The sequence below is a fragment of the Phycodurus eques genome, chromosome 13, assembly GCF_024500275.1.
Source record: "Phycodurus eques isolate BA_2022a chromosome 13, UOR_Pequ_1.1, whole genome shotgun sequence".
Taxonomy (NCBI): Eukaryota; Metazoa; Chordata; class Actinopteri; order Syngnathiformes; family Syngnathidae; genus Phycodurus; species Phycodurus eques.
This window is the reverse complement of record NC_084537.1, coordinates 4267266-4283191: the sequence shown is the minus strand read 5'-3', so window position 1 is coordinate 4283191 and position 15926 is coordinate 4267266. Positions and strand designations below refer to the sequence as shown.

The window sequence follows — 15926 nt, the reverse complement described above, 5'->3', positions numbered from 1 at the left end:
CCTGCACACCTGGAAGTACATGATTGATATATGTGGTTGGCATGGTTACACAGGAACCAGGTTCTGTTGTGAAAAGTGAACACAGACGAGATATGAGCCTTAGTAATGATAAAAGATGAGTGAAAGGATATTAATAGTGTTTTAGGATCATAGTTTGTGGTGTAGTTATGACTTTAAACTACAATAGTGCCTCAATATAAGAGTTTAATTCATTCTGCTTGTAACTCATAACACTCATCTCAAATCTCTGTCCATTGAAATGAATGCCAATGCCATTAATGCCTACAAAAAAAGTAGTCATAAAAAAATAGTACTTATTTATAGAAAAATACAGTAAAGACATTACTAAATAGAATTTAACAGTTTTTGTCACACATTGCTCCAATAGGTATCGTGCTGCTCCTTCTGTCGTGCGGGTCTTGGCCACCTGGGGGCAGTATAAGTCAGGCATACGGATATACTATATACACATACCGTCTAGGCCCCTCAGTAAGACACTAATATTGGTCATTATCGGATAAAGAATATGACTGAGTATGACTGAGTAATGTTATGACTGTCTACGTGTGTTGCTGCACTGTTTGTCTTCATATATCCATTGCTTGAAGACCCTGTAAAGTTATTTTCATGATTTGTTTCTAAATACATTAAATATGTTTGAAGTGCTGAAAACTTGCAAAGTCTGAACAATTTAGTACTGAGTTGTTGAGCTATAGCGTTAAACCCTTTTTCACCATCTCAATTTGCACAGATTTTTTTGGGCAGGCCTAAAACTAAAAACAAGACCAGGTACGCACTTAGCCTTGGGCTTACTTTCTGCCCATGAATCAACCCTCCCCCTCTATATAAGTACTCAGCGCCGTTGTTCCATCAGTGGCAATCCATCGCAATTGTGAGTCACTTCGTAATAATAACTTGGCCCATTCTATTACTACAGCGTGCAGTTAGTCATCAAGCTATGCCCTACAGTCTGAAAAAATAAATACATCTTCCCTGAAGTGTTTTGTGTTGTGTGGGCTACAGTATCTTTGCCGTATGCACCCACGTGCTGGGCACAGAGTGAGTTTTTGGATGGATGTTGACCAGAAGGCTAGGTTAGAGTATGCACATATTTCACTGACGGCTGAAAATTCCATGGGGCATGTCTACAGCGCATTTAGCGGACACACCCACAGCGTCTGGAAAGCTGAGAGAACATCTTAATTCTTGACCATTTTGAAGTCTGATTCACATACTTGGCGATTTTTGTATTCATTCAAATTTAGCAGGCCTAACAACACTCTTATCTGTGGTGTGTCAAATTTAGGAAGACTTGTTTTGTCGCTTTACAGGGTCGTTAAAGGTCAGAGGACAAAGATGTTATGGGGTCAGTTAAAATTCATATTTGCAGTGTTTATATGTTATGTAATACATGCACGTAATTTTCAGCAAGTTGTCAACTATAGTTTCGTTAAAAATGTGTTTTTTATTCTGTGTATTGAGCACTCCCCGAACATGCACAAAGATTGAGATTAGTTAGTCTATCCACCGCAAGGGCTCCTGGAAGTGATGTTGCAGTTGCCAAACACAGCGCGCTACACTCTGTACGCAGTGGCGAGCAACGTGTTGGAAAATGAGGAGGATTTCAACATGCAGGAGCATATTTTTCAGTGACACTGCACAAAGCTTTTACATAGTATGCGGTATTCCTATATATTGTGTGCCCCTCGCTCGAGTAGCTTTATAACACCCCGTACAGTGTCTGCCGTGTCTGTTGGCTTGTCATATGGGCAAACGCACAGACGACGGTACTGAAAAGTACTGCGTGGGTCTTTTTTTTCCCCCTACTGCCCAGTGCGTAATAACCATAATAGAGTCGTAGGCATATAAAGGAAATCCTCAGCTCTTGTCTGCGCCGCTTTGCTGCTGCACCATGGCGGCTGCAAGATTTAGTTCTCTTGCTGGCGGTTGAGGTCCTGATGGCTGTAGGAAAAATAGTTGGCACTGCAGCTGGTTTCAGTCTCTACCTAACTAAACCTGTGTATCCAATGCTTTCTGCTAAGTCTTTCTTAAAACACGCCGGTTCGAAGTATTAAGCACAGAGTTTGGAATGCTTGCTGACCATGTTTCTTCCCCTGTCGATTGACTTTCCATATCTTTTTCACTTGGAAAGGCAAAGAAACTGTTGCCACCGCCTGAACCATTTGTACAACCAAATGCCGCAGAATAAACCATCGTGAAATCGCTAAATCATACGGTAACAGATAAAGAACGGGAACAACAGCGTGTAACAATAGCACAAAATGCCAAATGAACAGGCTGCTTGGCTCGTGTTACGTCACAGCGCGCATAGAGCCGAAGACCGGGAGGCGCTAGAATCAAAAAGCAGAAGGCGCATTCTGAATCATATTTATCGATTTAACTGCTGTATATCTGCTATGTAATCACTTCGAAATGACAGATGTGGCTTGTAAAGGGGTTCTAGAGTTGTCAAGAAATGTTTTAACATCTTTGTCCCCTGACCTTTAAATGGTTATAGCACCACCAAATACATACTATTCGTTAGCACGTCAATGGTATCCCAATATGTGCTAGCGGTAAGCTAGCAGACTTAAAGGCTAAACTATGTGGCTTTTTTAAATACACAAGGTAAAATTGTCTTTGCTTTCTGTTTAATTTGATAGTAAACTTGAACTGGAAGTGGCAATAAACGGCTTGAAGCCTCTTTTTGAAGAACTGTTTCTGTCTGACTGCTTGTTGTGAAGTGAGTAGAGTTCACTGCCACCATACAGAGCTTTTGTCTCAAGTTTTTGCTCTCAAAGCAAAGAATCGGCCAAAGGATGGATCGTATCTCAATACTTGTTAGTCACTCTTATCTCAAGGCACCGCTTTATAGTAAAATATTGATGTACATCAGGTGTCTACAAGTAGTCATCAGAGAAGATTGCACACGACCATAGTTGTATCTGGCATCATGTCACTGTTTTTCATTACGCGCGTGTGTGTGTGTGTGTGTGTGTGTGTGTGTGTGTGTGTGAGTGTGTGTGTGTGTGAGTGTGAGTGAGTGAGTGAGTGAGAATGTCGCTCTGGTGCTGCCGTGCCCTGATGAGATAATCTCTTGGTGCTATGATTAATCGTCCTTCCCGGATTTAATCTGCATTTGTTCGGCCTGTTGTTATCCAGTCCCATCATGGCACAGGATTAAAAGATGGAAGTTGTCAAACTGCTGATGCTGCTTCACTGTCTGTTTTCTTGGTGTGATGCAGTTTAACTTTTATAGGGACTTGCAATGTATAAAAAAACAAGATTAATAAAAAATCTGGGATGTCGCGGGCTGTGCGGAAGATGAACTGTGATGTAGCGGCGGTTCACACTAGTTGATTCTTGTATGCGATGTCCTGGTCACCACAGTCCGCGGGACTTCTTTTCATGGTGTCCTGTCTTCCCGTCATCCCCACAGGATGGTGGCGTCCTACCTGGTGCATCACAGCTACTGCGCCACCGCCGAAGCCTTCGCAAAGACAACCGACCAGGCCGTGCATGAGGAGCTGGCCTCCATCAAGAACCGGCAGAGTGAGTCCGTCATTGTTCATATGTTCAGCATTATTGACTAAGCACAAGAAATAAATTATTATATCGTATGGCCAACACATTGGATCCAGTCAACAAATAAACAAGTCTTTCTTTCAGGCCTAAATGTTAGGATTAATTGATATGAAGAATAAGTCTTTATTTTACTATTGAATTGAGTGTAAAAAGAAAAACCTCAAACCACATTAGAATATTGAGTTATTGATTTAACTTCATACCTTGTAAAAATGTAATGTATAATGATGCCCTATTTACATGCTCAGGACAGAACACCTTTTGTTTGAACCCACCCACTTTTCAAGTGAGCATAAGTATTGGAACATGTGACTGGGTGTTTGTAGTTGCTCAGGTGTTGCCTTATAGATTGATTAGTTAAACATTAGATCATACTTGTTTTTGTCTTTGGGTTTCACCTGTGAAAACTGCATTTGCTGTTAGCAAACAGGAAGACCCAGAGAGCTGTCTATGGGAGAAAAGCAAACCATTTTGAAGCTGAGAGAAGAAGGAAAACTGATCAGAGTTATTGCACAAACATTGGGTATAGCCAATACAACATTTTGGAATGTCCTGAAAAAGAAAACTACTGGTGTATTGAGTAACAGACATTGAACAGGTAGGCCAAGGGTATCAACAGCAGTTGATGACAGAAACATCGTGAGAGGTGTGAAGACACACGCAAAGACAACAGTCAGTAACATCACTGCCACCTCCACAGGGCAGAGGTGAAGATATCACAATCCACTGTTCAAAGAAGACTTCGAGAGATATACAGGCCATATCACAAGATCCAAACCACTCAGCAAAAAGAATCGGAAGGCCAGATTGGATTTTGCAAAAAAAAGTACAGAGATTTTGGAAGAAAGTTTCATGGACTGATGAGACCAAGATTAACAGCTACCAAAGTAATGGGAAGGCCAAAGTCTGCTTATGATCCAAAACACACAAGCTCATCTGTGAAGCATGGTGGAGCTAATGTCATGGCTTGTGCTTGCATGGCTGCTTCTGGAACGGGGTCACTAGTCTTTATTGATTAACTCATGATGGTAGCAGCGGAATGAATTCTGAAGTCTACAAAACCATTTTGTATGGCAATTTAAAGACAAATGCATCCAAACTAATCGGGAGAAGCTTCATCATGCAACAAGACAATGATCCAAAACACACTGCCACCACAAAAATGAACTTCATCAGGGGGAAAAGTGGAAGGTCTTAGACTGGCCAAGTCAATCACTGGACCTTAACCAAATAGAGCATGCATTTTACTTCCTGAAGGGGAGACTGAAGGGAGGAAACCCCCAGAAACAAACAAGAACTGAAAGATGCTCCATTAAAGGCCTGGAAAATGATTTCCAATGAAGATTTCAACAGTCTGGTGAAGTCAATGGGTTGCAGGCTCGATGCAGTTATTGCAAGCAAGCGTTTTGCCACCGACTATTAAGTTATTCACTCTCTAAGTTATGTTAATCGTATCTGTTCTCATACTTTTGCTCACTTGAAAAGTGAGTGGCTTCAAAGAAAAGGTGCTCTGTCCTGAGTTGTTTAACACATTTAGATGTAAATACCACGAAATAAAAGCTGGAATTCTGAACTTTTGCCTCATATTCATCTTTTAATCTGAAACCCAAATGTCGTCGGAATGCAGTAGTAAAGCCTCACTAAATTGTTGTTCATGGTCCCACTATTTCGTGTTTTTTTAAATTAATTTATTTTTTATTATTATTATTTTTTTTAAGTATTATTATTGCACAATACCAAAAACACCCAACTACCCCACCCCCCCCACCCCACCCCACCCCACCCCACCAATATAGGCATTTGACTGTACAGGTAGTCTCTCTGGTTTACTGTGGCACACTCTTGTGTGCAGCTGTGTTCAAAGGTGTATTTATTTATTTATTATTAATTTTTTTTAAACCTCCAATGGCATGTAGGCTGGCTTGCACAACTGACTGAAAGCTAGAGACGGGGTTAAGACACAACAAAAGCCCCAGAGGGTGAATAAACATAAGATCGATTAACATTTACATTATAACAACAATTGATGGTGTTAGGGGCTATAACAGCATTTTACCAATTCTACATCAGCGCTAGGCTTGCTGGGAAATATTCTGATAGCATGCCATGTTTTTTATGAGGACATCACATCTGATGTCATCATAGCGGCCTGCTGTCGGAGGAGTTCCCAGCGTGCCTGGCGATGTATTGTTGTTTAAATGATGTTTTAAATTAGATAATCTCCTAACACCATCAATAATTGTAGTAATGTGAAGGTTTTTCTTTTTACTTTATGGCACCACGAGTGAAAGTGTCTTCTTGGCACATAACGTCCCAAGCTTCCAAGATCTTCAGGAAGCTGGCTAATGTGTCAATGAACACGTAGAAGTTGAGAAATGCCACAATGTTAAAAAATAATCTAAATAGAGTACACTCAAGCGATAAATACTTTATCAAATAACTCAGCTGCAGTGTCAAAATTATCCACTAGAGGGCTACAGAGTTTTTATGTAGAATTTTCAGAGTTTTTATGTAGAGTTTTCTCAAATTCAAAATGTTTAGTTGTACATTAATGTTCTAAATCTTTCATGATAAATATTACTAGGCTTAATAGGCAAACTTTAGCTGTCAGATAATTGTAGCAGATTTCAAATGCAGGACAAAATGGTCTAAATCACATAAAGGGGGCGGGGGGAGGCCATGACTATGTTTGCCTTGGGCCCCCAAATGACTAGCTAGCTAAGTACAACCCTGCTTTGAGCCAGCGCTGCCGCCGCTCGGCATGACAAGTGGCTCGTGCATTGACGAAGAAGACCGCTAGCTCGCTGCGAGAACTCTGTGAATTGCAGGACACATTGGCCATCGACACTTCAAACATACGTTGCGGTAATAAATATACGTGCTTCAGCCAAGCAGCATCGGGTCTTGTCTTCCCTGATACGCTGCTCCCCGCTGCTGGAAAACCCCGTCATCCTGACTGCATAGCCAGCACCGGCTCGACGCCGGGTTGAAGCATTTTATGAAGCTGGGGGGGGGGCGAAACTAAACTATTCACACACTTCACAACTTCACACATGGCAGAATGAGGGTGCTCACTTTAACTTTTAACAGGAAGGGCTTTTGAGTTTTGACGCAGCCCATGTTAATTGACCAGCGTTTCGAATGTGGGCAATATTCACTTCACCACATCCTGTTTCAATTAGCCAAAATGGATGTAATTAATTCATTGCACATTCATACACTAGCTGCATGGCCACAATTGACACCCAGGTACTCAACACACAGCTTGGTTAAAGGTAGCCAGTTAACAGCCAGCTATCCTTAGCCAACTCTACATTCTCATTCGCTGACTCCCACGTCACTCACCAGATCATGCTCCACCTTTGTCACAGGTACTACAATGTAAAATGTCTGGGTGGCGACCCAAAGTGGACAAAAATAATACCTGTACCTGACATGCATGTTTTGTATTGCTATTATGGAAAATCAATTAGTATGTGATAACTAAAATAATTGATGGAATGATCGGTAGAATAATGGATTCTTAAAAATATTCAGTAGCCCCAGCCCTACCTACCCTCTAAGTGTTATTTTGATGGTGGTTTGCAGAGATCCAGAAGCTGGTGCTGTCAGGCAGGATGGGTGAGGCCATTGAGACCACCCAGCAGCTCTACCCAAACCTCCTCGAGAGGAACCCGGACCTCCTCTTTATGCTCAAGTACCACTCTTGCTCTCTCTACATATAAACATGCGTACTGTACAATGTTTATATTATCTGTATTTATACCACTCATTTTGCACGTATTGTTTAAATATGACTCCAGAATGTGACTGTGTGGTTAGCATATTTTTACGTTTCATGTTTTAAATGTCGATTATATATGAATCTCTGAAGTGTTAACCAGATAATTGTATGATACCGACCCGTCCCTTGCTGTGTTTTCAGGGTGAGACAATTCATTGAGATGGTGAATGGGACGGACAGCGAGGTACGGTGTCTGGGGGGTCGCAGCCCCAAATCTCAGGACAGTTACCCCGGCTCCCCCCGGCCCTTTGGCAGCCCCGCCCACAAAGCTGGCAGCTCGCAGTCCTACCTGACGGGTACGCTGTGCCGTAATCCCCCCCGAACCCGCTCATTTCGTGATTGAGTGTTTCTAATGAGACAAGTTTGTACCATTTCATTATAGAAATCAAACTGCCCTATTAACACAAATGAAAGGAAGACTGATTTTCTATTTTTGAGTACGGGCCAAAATCTCAGTGATTCAAGAAGGTAAAAATAAGTACCTGTTTTCTAACCAGAAATGTATTCGTCCTTGAAAGCTGCAAAGACGCTCTTTTTCTCCAGCAAGTTTGCAAAAATATAACTAACCAGTACCACAAATCTTTGGTGCAGGTTAAAAATAAACCTAAAAAAAATGTCAGCTCTTGTATTAATGTGATTAAATGGTGTACCTAAGGATTTGTCCTATGAGTGCATATGGAAAACATAGCGAGTGCAACATTGCTAGCAATTTGTCCATTGAGATGATGTTTTATAAACCCTGTGTGGTTGCAGGTGTGGACAGCAATTGCTGTAACGGCGTGATATCCATTAAGAGCCACGGCTCCGCCCCTCACAGTCATAAGCCCTGCCCTGCGGGCTCAGGGTCCGCCCCTCCAGCAATAGACATCAGCTTAAACGGGAACCGCAGCCAGATGAACACAACCAGGTGAACACCACTACTTACTCTTTGTGTGTGTGCACGTGTGACGTGTGTGTGATGTTAGTGTGTGCGCATGTAACATCGTGTATGTGTGTTGTGTGCATTTACATGTGACATGATGTGTGCGTGCGCATTTGGTTTGTGTGTGAGATGGATTTTTTTGTGTCACGTGTTGTGTGTGTGTGTGTGTGCGGGATGTTTACATGTTGTGTGTGCGCATGTCTGCGTATGACGTGTTGTGTCCAAGCAGTGTGTGCGCGCTTTTGACGCGTGTGTGTGTTCACATAATGTGTAGTGTGCGGGTGCCGTGTACGTGCATGACGTTTTGTGCGTGCGTGCGAAATGCTGTGTATGTGCGTGTATTCCTGACGTGTTGCGTGTGCGTATCAGCGACGTGGACATGGAGGTGGAGCATTTCACCAACGGTGTGACTGAGTCATCCTCGAACGGCTTCCTGAATGGTTCCTCCAAACACGTCAACGAGCCAGACGACTGCGACGCCGACATGGGTAGGCGCATCCGTGTGTGTGTGTGTGTGTGTGTGTCTGTGTGTGAATAACACGTCATGTCACATGCAGAGGTGGAATCCGTTCAGGCCAAGCGCCAGTTGTGTGGCGGCAGCCAGGCGGCCATCGAGAGGATGATCCACTTTGGACGAGAGCTGCAGAGCATGAGCGAGCATCTGCGAAGAGAATGTGGAAAGAACTCTGCCAACAAGAAGATGCTCAAGGTGGGTACCGTGGGTGGGAGTAAGCCACATATGTGCAAGTCCAAAGGAAGTCGAGTCGTCATTTTCGAAAAAGTCTCAAGCAAGTCCCATGTTACAGTGGCAAAAATCAAGTCAATTAAATTTCAAGGTGTCATAGGTTAAAGCAATTCATTTCTCAGTTCATACAATCTTGCTCACAATGTACATATACGCTTACAAAAGAAATCGAATAGCGTTTTCGATACTATTGTTATTAACTGTTTATATGCATTATCAAACAATTTAGTGTTGTAAATAGCTTGAACAAATCTATTTACGCTCTTGAATGCCCAAATGGCTGCATTAGTTATTAAAAACAGTATATGGTAAATGTCATTGTCACGACTTTGAATTAAAAAAAATAATAATTTGTTATACAAATATTAGGTGCAGTTATAAAGTTTTGACAAAAAATGGATGGAACCTGGTAGAACACCTATTCTAACTGTTATATGGCATAATTTTTCTAATGGACAGTGTTTCTAAATAATCTTTTTTAGTTATTTATTTATTTTAAATGATTAAGAGACATTCTTGTTCATTTCAAACAACTGCTTCTCTCACACACACACACACACACACACGGAGCAGCAACACATACAACCACCGCATACAACCGTACTCACAGGCATGTATTCTCTTTCTGTTAATTACGCTGCATGTGTTATAGTGGAGCTCAGTGCTGCCAGGCATGTTGTGGCACAGTGTGGTACTGCACTGGAGGCACGCAGCTCTCAATTCAGACTTGCCTTTATATTGTAAAAACGCATTAAAACATTTTACTGAAAATCTACGGTATCGCATGGGGTGCGCAAAAATTTAACCGCAATATTGTGTATAATACTAAGTTTTGTGTGTGTGTGTATCGCACCGCAGGATGCCTTCAGCCTCTTGGCCTACTCGGACCCCTGGAGCAGCCCGGTGGGCTACCAGCTGGACTCCATCCAGAGAGAGCCCGTGTGCTCCACCCTCAACAGTGCAATACTAGGTAGGTGGCATCACTGTAATGATGCTCTCTCAGGGTGTGGCACGTGTTTGATTTGATTGTTCTCGTCACCTTCCAGAGACGCACAACCTGCCCAAGCAGCCCCCCCTGGCCCAGGCGGTCGGCCAGGCCGCTCAGTGCCTCGCCATCATGGCGCGAACGGGCAGCGGCTCGTGCGCTTTCGCATCAGTGGACGATTACCTGCACTAGCTGCGCGGCGCACACACACACACACACACAGACACACAGTAGTGTGCAAAAGTATTAGTCCACCATCAGATTAGTGTTTTTAGCCATGATGACACAAATGGATGGACACATTTCCAAACACGCTTTTATACCTTTCTGTGACTCTTCCAGTCCTTCTGTTACAAACTGCTGATGGTACTAAAGTGTTACAGATTATCATCAGGAGGTTGCAACAGAGACCTGAAGAGTCAGAGAAAGGCAAAGAAGTGAAAAAAATATATATATTCCTCTATATAAATCTGACACCAATTTCTTCCGTCTCATGTACCAAAATGCGTAGTGTTCCCTGGCATATTTGTGATTTATTGCTTACGAATAAATTTTATTTTTATTTTTTTTAAATTTATTTTTCTGTTTCCTACAGATGCCACAGATTGTGGCTCAGCATTATTGCTTTGAATGAAACTCCTCAACTCAACAGTTCCTTGACACGAAGATGATGTCAAAGCATTATTTTTGTCTAAATATCTCCTCAAATCACTCCAAACATCGTTCCTTCATACCAAAATGGCGCCTTTTGTCTAAATGAAACTCCTCAACGCACTTCAACATAGTTATATATATATAACATAGTTGAACTTCAACATAACTCCAACTCACGTTGACATACCGGTAGTTCCTTGACACCACAGTGGTGCCAAAGAACTGTTTCTCTAAATTTAAACTTCTCAACTCACTTGAACATAGTTCCTTGACACTGCAATGACACCAAAGAACTGTCTAAATTAAAATCCTCAATTCACGTTGACATTTTTATTATTATAGAACCGAATGTGCAATTTTCTGCGAATAACGGGTGTGTTCCCAAAGCAATTCTGCGATTGTCAACTCCCAAACGATTTAATAGGACGAGTATGCGGGGTTGAAGACAAGTGAAGTGCTTTGTGTCGTGCTTTTCCGCCCTCTTGTGGCATCTGTAGGCAATTGCAAAGCTTTCACCAGGGGGCTTCAATTACTTCCCAAATCTCTCTATTTACAGCAGTAAAGTTTATAATAAAAACAAAGCCTGTGGTGGCCCAAAACCTTTGCATACTACTGTATGAACACACACACCGCCTCCCTTTACGTGGTAAGTAGAAACCAGACCCTCCACCCCAAACCCCCCCTTCAGCGGTTGTCCACATGACTGACAGACAGCGTGATGACGGTGGAGTGTAGCCATCTTGAATCGGACCCCCACCGCCAATGTGAGCCCACCTCCCTGTTTCCATTTTGTTTTTTTGTATACATTCATTTAGTGCTGGCATCAAGGTGGGGTTGGGGGGCGGGCTGTGTGGGTGAGGGCAGGAGTCCTGGCGCTTGGTGCAGGTTTACAGATGACACTCGTATTAATTATGATTATTATTGTTACTTGCATTGAGTTTACGGCCACTTGTGATGCTAATAAAGAACGCCAGCCGGTGTACACGTGAGAAGTTCTTATCAACATGAGCGCATTTCTGATGTTTGAATCTCTGGTTTTTCCTCCCAACATTCCAAAGTCTATTCAAAATTGCCTAAAAAGAGACTGGGATTGGGGCTTTTTCTTTATATCCACCCTGACATTGACTGGTGGCCAGTCCAGGGTGAACCCGCCTCCCACCCTAGATCAGCGGAGATAGGCTTCAGCTCACGCGTGAGCCTAATGAGAACCAATGGATAAAGACCTGCAGTTGCGCTTATCCAAGTCCTTAGACCACAAGTGTTTGTTGCTTGTTGGAGCATGCCATCATCGTACGGTGTCGGTAAGATCAACTTCGATGTCTTTGCTTTCTCCTCCTCCAGTAGCCAGTGGATGCCCGCTTGCACTGCGCATGTGACAGGAAGTCCACGCCGGCACGAAAATTATGTGCAACTTGTGTGAGTGTGAACAGATTTTTATTAAAAAGGAGAAATGGGGCTTTGATTTCCTAATTATTTTTCACTCATTTTGTGGCTAGTACATCTGTCTTGCAGTTCTGATGTTCTGGGTTTTGAATCTGTGCACCAATTTTTCCTCTCTAATCTTGTCCAATGGTGTGAAAGACTAGCAACCTGTCATTTGTCTATGTGCCCTGAGACACACTGGCTGGTGACCAGTCTGTCGTTAGTCTATATGTCCCATCAAAATGACTGGCGACCACTCCCAAGGGTGCACCCCACTTCTCTCCTCCAGTCAGATGGGATCAGCTCCAGCTCCCTGTGAACCTAATGAGGACAAGTGCTATAGGAAATTTTGGTCATCTGGAAAATTATTTTAATTTTATGAAAATGCAACAAAACAGCGATCCACCACCTGTCATGAACAGTCGCAGAGCACTGGTTGCCACGACAACTGTTCTCAGTCGAAAGAAGGCTCATCCATGATTGGTCCTCACAAAAAGGAAGTGGACAACATTCAGTCTCAGGACTGACGACACGGTCAAGGTTGACGTCCATATTTCCACACAGCCAAAAGTGTTTGGCGTCCAGTCACAGAGGAGGGAGAGGGTGTGTCCTTGCAGGCGTCCAATCAGCTGGAGGGAATCTGCTTGTGTATCCACCGCAGCTTCAGCTTCTCCGCTTTGCTCTTTTGCTCACGAGCTGAAGAAAAAAGATGACGTTACAAGTTGTTTTTTTTTTGTTTGTTTTTAACTTCAAATGAATGAAATTTTTGTCTCACCCCATTGGCTCTTGACAAACTGAACCGCTGCGCCTTTGGTCCTCGCTGTCTTATTTTGAAGGGACAGCAGTTGGCTGCCTGAAAAGATGACAAAATTTACCCTGGGGGACATTTTCATTTGTATAAAAGGAGGAAAAAAATCTAAAGAGTACCAAATTGAACTGTACCACTTTTTGGCACCCTTCACTAGTGTGGGGCACCTGAAGTTTGTCAGTTTTTAAAAATTGAGTACCAAACATCAGTGTCAGCGTATAGCCTGCATGGAAAATTAAACTTGGCGTCACGCTTACTGGTGGCGCGGCGACTTCCGGCGCCGTACAGCCGCGACTGAAGGAAGTCCTCAGCAGTCTTCTGCTGAAATGATGACAACGCTTGAGGCTTCACCGTCGTCACCTTGTAGTTCCCCGTCAGCCTGAGAAAAATAAATGAAAAAAATAAGTCCCATTGACAACCAGTTCACCATACAATAGTTGTGAAGGGTACCAATAAAAGTTGCAGACCACTTTTGGTACCTTACCGTTGGTAAAAATGTTTTTAAAGTCATTCCAAATTGGACCACACCATGTCTAGCTTTGGATCCCCTAACACTATAGGAGGACACCAAAAGTGACGGGTACTTTTTGGACAATGGAAACAGCAAAAATTAAATTTTAAAAAAGCGCTAAAAGTGAGCCAAAACTGCATCTAGTTCTGCCCTTTTGGGTAGCAAAATAATCTACCACTTTTTGGGCACCCTTTGCAGTAGCGGGATACCAAGAGGGCAGAGTGAGACAGTTTGGTTTAATTTTGAATCATTTTTGTATTTATTTACATTGGGAAAATTTGTGACGGCTCTACCCAACTATTCTTGACACCCTCCTGTAGTAGAAGGGTACATATAGAGCAAAGAGAGAGTTTGGTTCAGTTAATTTTTGTTTTTTTGTTTTTTTCCTGTTGTGAAGGTACCAAGTACTCTGTTCCACTTTTGTCACCATTTGCAGTAGGCAGGATTTTTGGGGCCGATCACTGAGTTTAAAAAAAACGATAACCGATCTGATCATAAGATAAGCAATCTGTCTATTTAAATTACTTGTTCATTTACTGTATATACTGTATGCCGAGTATCTTCAAAAGTTTCTCTATTCAGGTCATTTATTCTAATCTGGTCAGGTCAAACCAACATGACAGAAATAATGGGTGCTAACTTACTGTAATTAAATTACTTCACACACACACCAACCACTTTAGAGCATGATGCGACTACGCTAACTTGCTAGGCAAACATAACGTTGCCTGCTTGCAACCCGTATCGTATTAAAAGTATGTGAGCGTACCCCAAACAAGCCTTATACGAACACATCCTCTCCCGAGCACTGGTGACCACCAGCACACGTTTTACCCCATTTTGTTCTTCTCAACGCACGGCGTGATCCACTGTTGGCGTCGCCATGGTAAAGCGTGTATCTGGTCGCGTCTGAGTTGACAAGATAAAGCCCAGCGATCGGAAAAGACGGGATGCGCTGGTATCGGAGTACAAGATTTTATTGCAGTAGTCTGACATATTGCAACAGTGAAAGACCAAATTTGTCTTGTAGTCTGATCCACGCATTACGTGTTGTCTGTCCCACACCGCCATGTTTAAAAAAAAATAATAATAATAATAATTGGTTGTCAGTACTACATCAAAAGACACGTGCAAAAATAAACTAGCTTTTGGATTGAAATATACTGTACCCGAAGGCGACGCGGAATAAATGTCTTTTGCGGAGCCGATCGGCATAAAATGGTAATTATCGGCCGTTACCGATAAAAAAATAAAAAGTGTGATCTGCATTGGGGAGGCTACCAAAATGGCACTTTGGGAGTTTGATTCAACTTGGAATGTTTTTTTTTAAATTATTATTCTGTTGTGAAGGGTACAAAAGTACTCAAGTGTTATGGCACCCAGAGTGTTGGTTCACTTTTGCACACTTTGTATTTACATTGTCAAGAGTTGCGAGGGTAGCAAAGCAGTGCTTTTTTTTTGGGTCTTACTTTCTGGAGTGTTCCAGTTTTTGCTGCTTTGTCTCTGTCATTTCTTCTAATTCCTCTTCACGCTGCTCTTCATCTTGAGGTGTTGCTTCAGCGTTTCGCTGGCTCTGCTTCCTGTTTAAAAATAATAATAATTAATCCGCGTGCATGACAAAAGATGCAGATGCAGTGAAGGAAACTCACTGTAACGAGTCGATTTCCTCCAGAAGTTCTACAGAAAGAAGTTTTCTCTTCTGCCGAGTCAAAAGGAGAATGCTTGAGAACTCAAAAGTGAAACTAGTCAACTTAATACATTTTCAATGCGAAGTACCTTTTGCTCCTGGAAGAGTTTCTGTCTCTTCCTCCTCCTCTGCTTCAGCAGATCCTTCTCCCTGGAAGCACATATGAAGAGCTCAAGAATTCCGAAACTACACACACCACAACTCATTAACCAGACGGACAATTCGGCCTGTACTTGAACACTCAAGACACCTTCACATCGGGGTTGATTTATTCAAGAGGAAAAACTTTTAATATCACAACGGTAATCTCTTTTGTCAGGCTTTTTGTTAGCTCGGCTCCAGCGGCGGCTTAGCCAGGCTAGCAGTTAGCCTACCTTCTCGCACTTTCCAGGGCCTGCTTGACACTCCACAGCGCCTGGGCCTTGGAGTCCTCAAAGGTGACCATCTCGGGCGCGTCGTCGTCGCTGGAGTCCAACTCCAAACCACAACTCTCCATGATCTCATCGCTCCTGTCCGCTTTGGAAGACCAGGCCCGAACACCACGTTGTTTGGGCGCCATGTTGGGGCGGTCCCGATGAGAACGGTGACGTATTTCCGTCAGGTGAGACATTCACTTCCGGCACACTGAACAAGCATGTTGCCATGGGGCGTGTCCTGCCTGGAAACTACGTGTGAATCTATACACGTCATTTTCGCACTCAAGTCTCTGGTACCACTCCTAGTGAGTGAGTTGTACACAATGATTGTTTGTCTAAACAGAAGTTTAGGTATTATAATAATGATTTTATGTATTTATTTTATTTCATTGTAATGTAAGTATTGT

At 42.7% G+C, this 15926-nt stretch overlaps 2 protein-coding genes across 3 annotated transcripts in view; one reads left to right on the top strand and one right to left on the bottom strand.

Annotated features, from left to right (window-relative positions):
- ranbp9 (RAN binding protein 9) overlaps positions 1–12124 on the top strand; it is a 27909-nt gene extending 15785 nt beyond the window's left edge. Inside the window, exons 7-14 of the mRNA XM_061695272.1 lie at positions 3440–3552; positions 7174–7282; positions 7511–7665; positions 8123–8276; positions 8661–8779; positions 8849–9000; positions 9895–10006; positions 10083–12124. Coding sequence (XP_061551256.1) covers positions 3440–3552; positions 7174–7282; positions 7511–7665; positions 8123–8276; positions 8661–8779; positions 8849–9000; positions 9895–10006; positions 10083–10213 — 1045 coding nt within the window. The 3' untranslated portion in view covers positions 10214–12124. The remainder of the gene's footprint in view (positions 1–3439; positions 3553–7173; positions 7283–7510; positions 7666–8122; positions 8277–8660; positions 8780–8848; positions 9001–9894; positions 10007–10082) is intronic.
- Positions 12079–15685, bottom strand: nol7 (nucleolar protein 7). 2 transcript variants are annotated; one of them, XR_009769742.1, is made up of 8 exons: positions 15478–15685; positions 15193–15253; positions 15066–15115; positions 14886–14996; positions 13163–13284; positions 12873–12950; positions 12507–12793; positions 12079–12418 (listed from the first exon to the last, which is right to left on the bottom strand). XR_009769742.1 is itself a non-coding variant. In XM_061695275.1 (7 exons), exons 1-7 carry the CDS (start codon positions 15660–15662, stop codon positions 12723–12725), a joined length of 678 nt encoding a protein of 225 aa, XP_061551259.1. In that variant the 5' UTR covers positions 15663–15685; the 3' UTR covers positions 12445–12722. The 2 variants fall into 2 exon arrangements, 1 of the variants encoding a protein (XP_061551259.1); XM_061695275.1 differs by lacking the exon at positions 12079–12418 and having other exon boundaries at positions 12445–12793.
- Between the last annotated feature and the right edge of the window lie 241 nt (positions 15686–15926).

Excerpts from the sequence above, each read along its gene's own strand:
- nol7 (XM_061695275.1), bottom strand. The coding sequence starts at position 15,662 with ATGGCGCCCAAACAACGTGGTGTTCGGGCCTGGTCTTCCAAAGCGGAC. Across the intron at positions 15,254-15,477 it reads GCCCTGGAAAGTGCGAGAAG|GGAGAAGGATCTGCTGAAGC; the intron begins GTAGGCTAACTG and ends ATGTGCTTCCAG. Across the intron at positions 15,116-15,192 it reads AACTCTTCCAGGAGCAAAAG|AAGAGAAAACTTCTTTCTGT; the intron begins GTACTTCGCATT and ends TTGACTCGGCAG.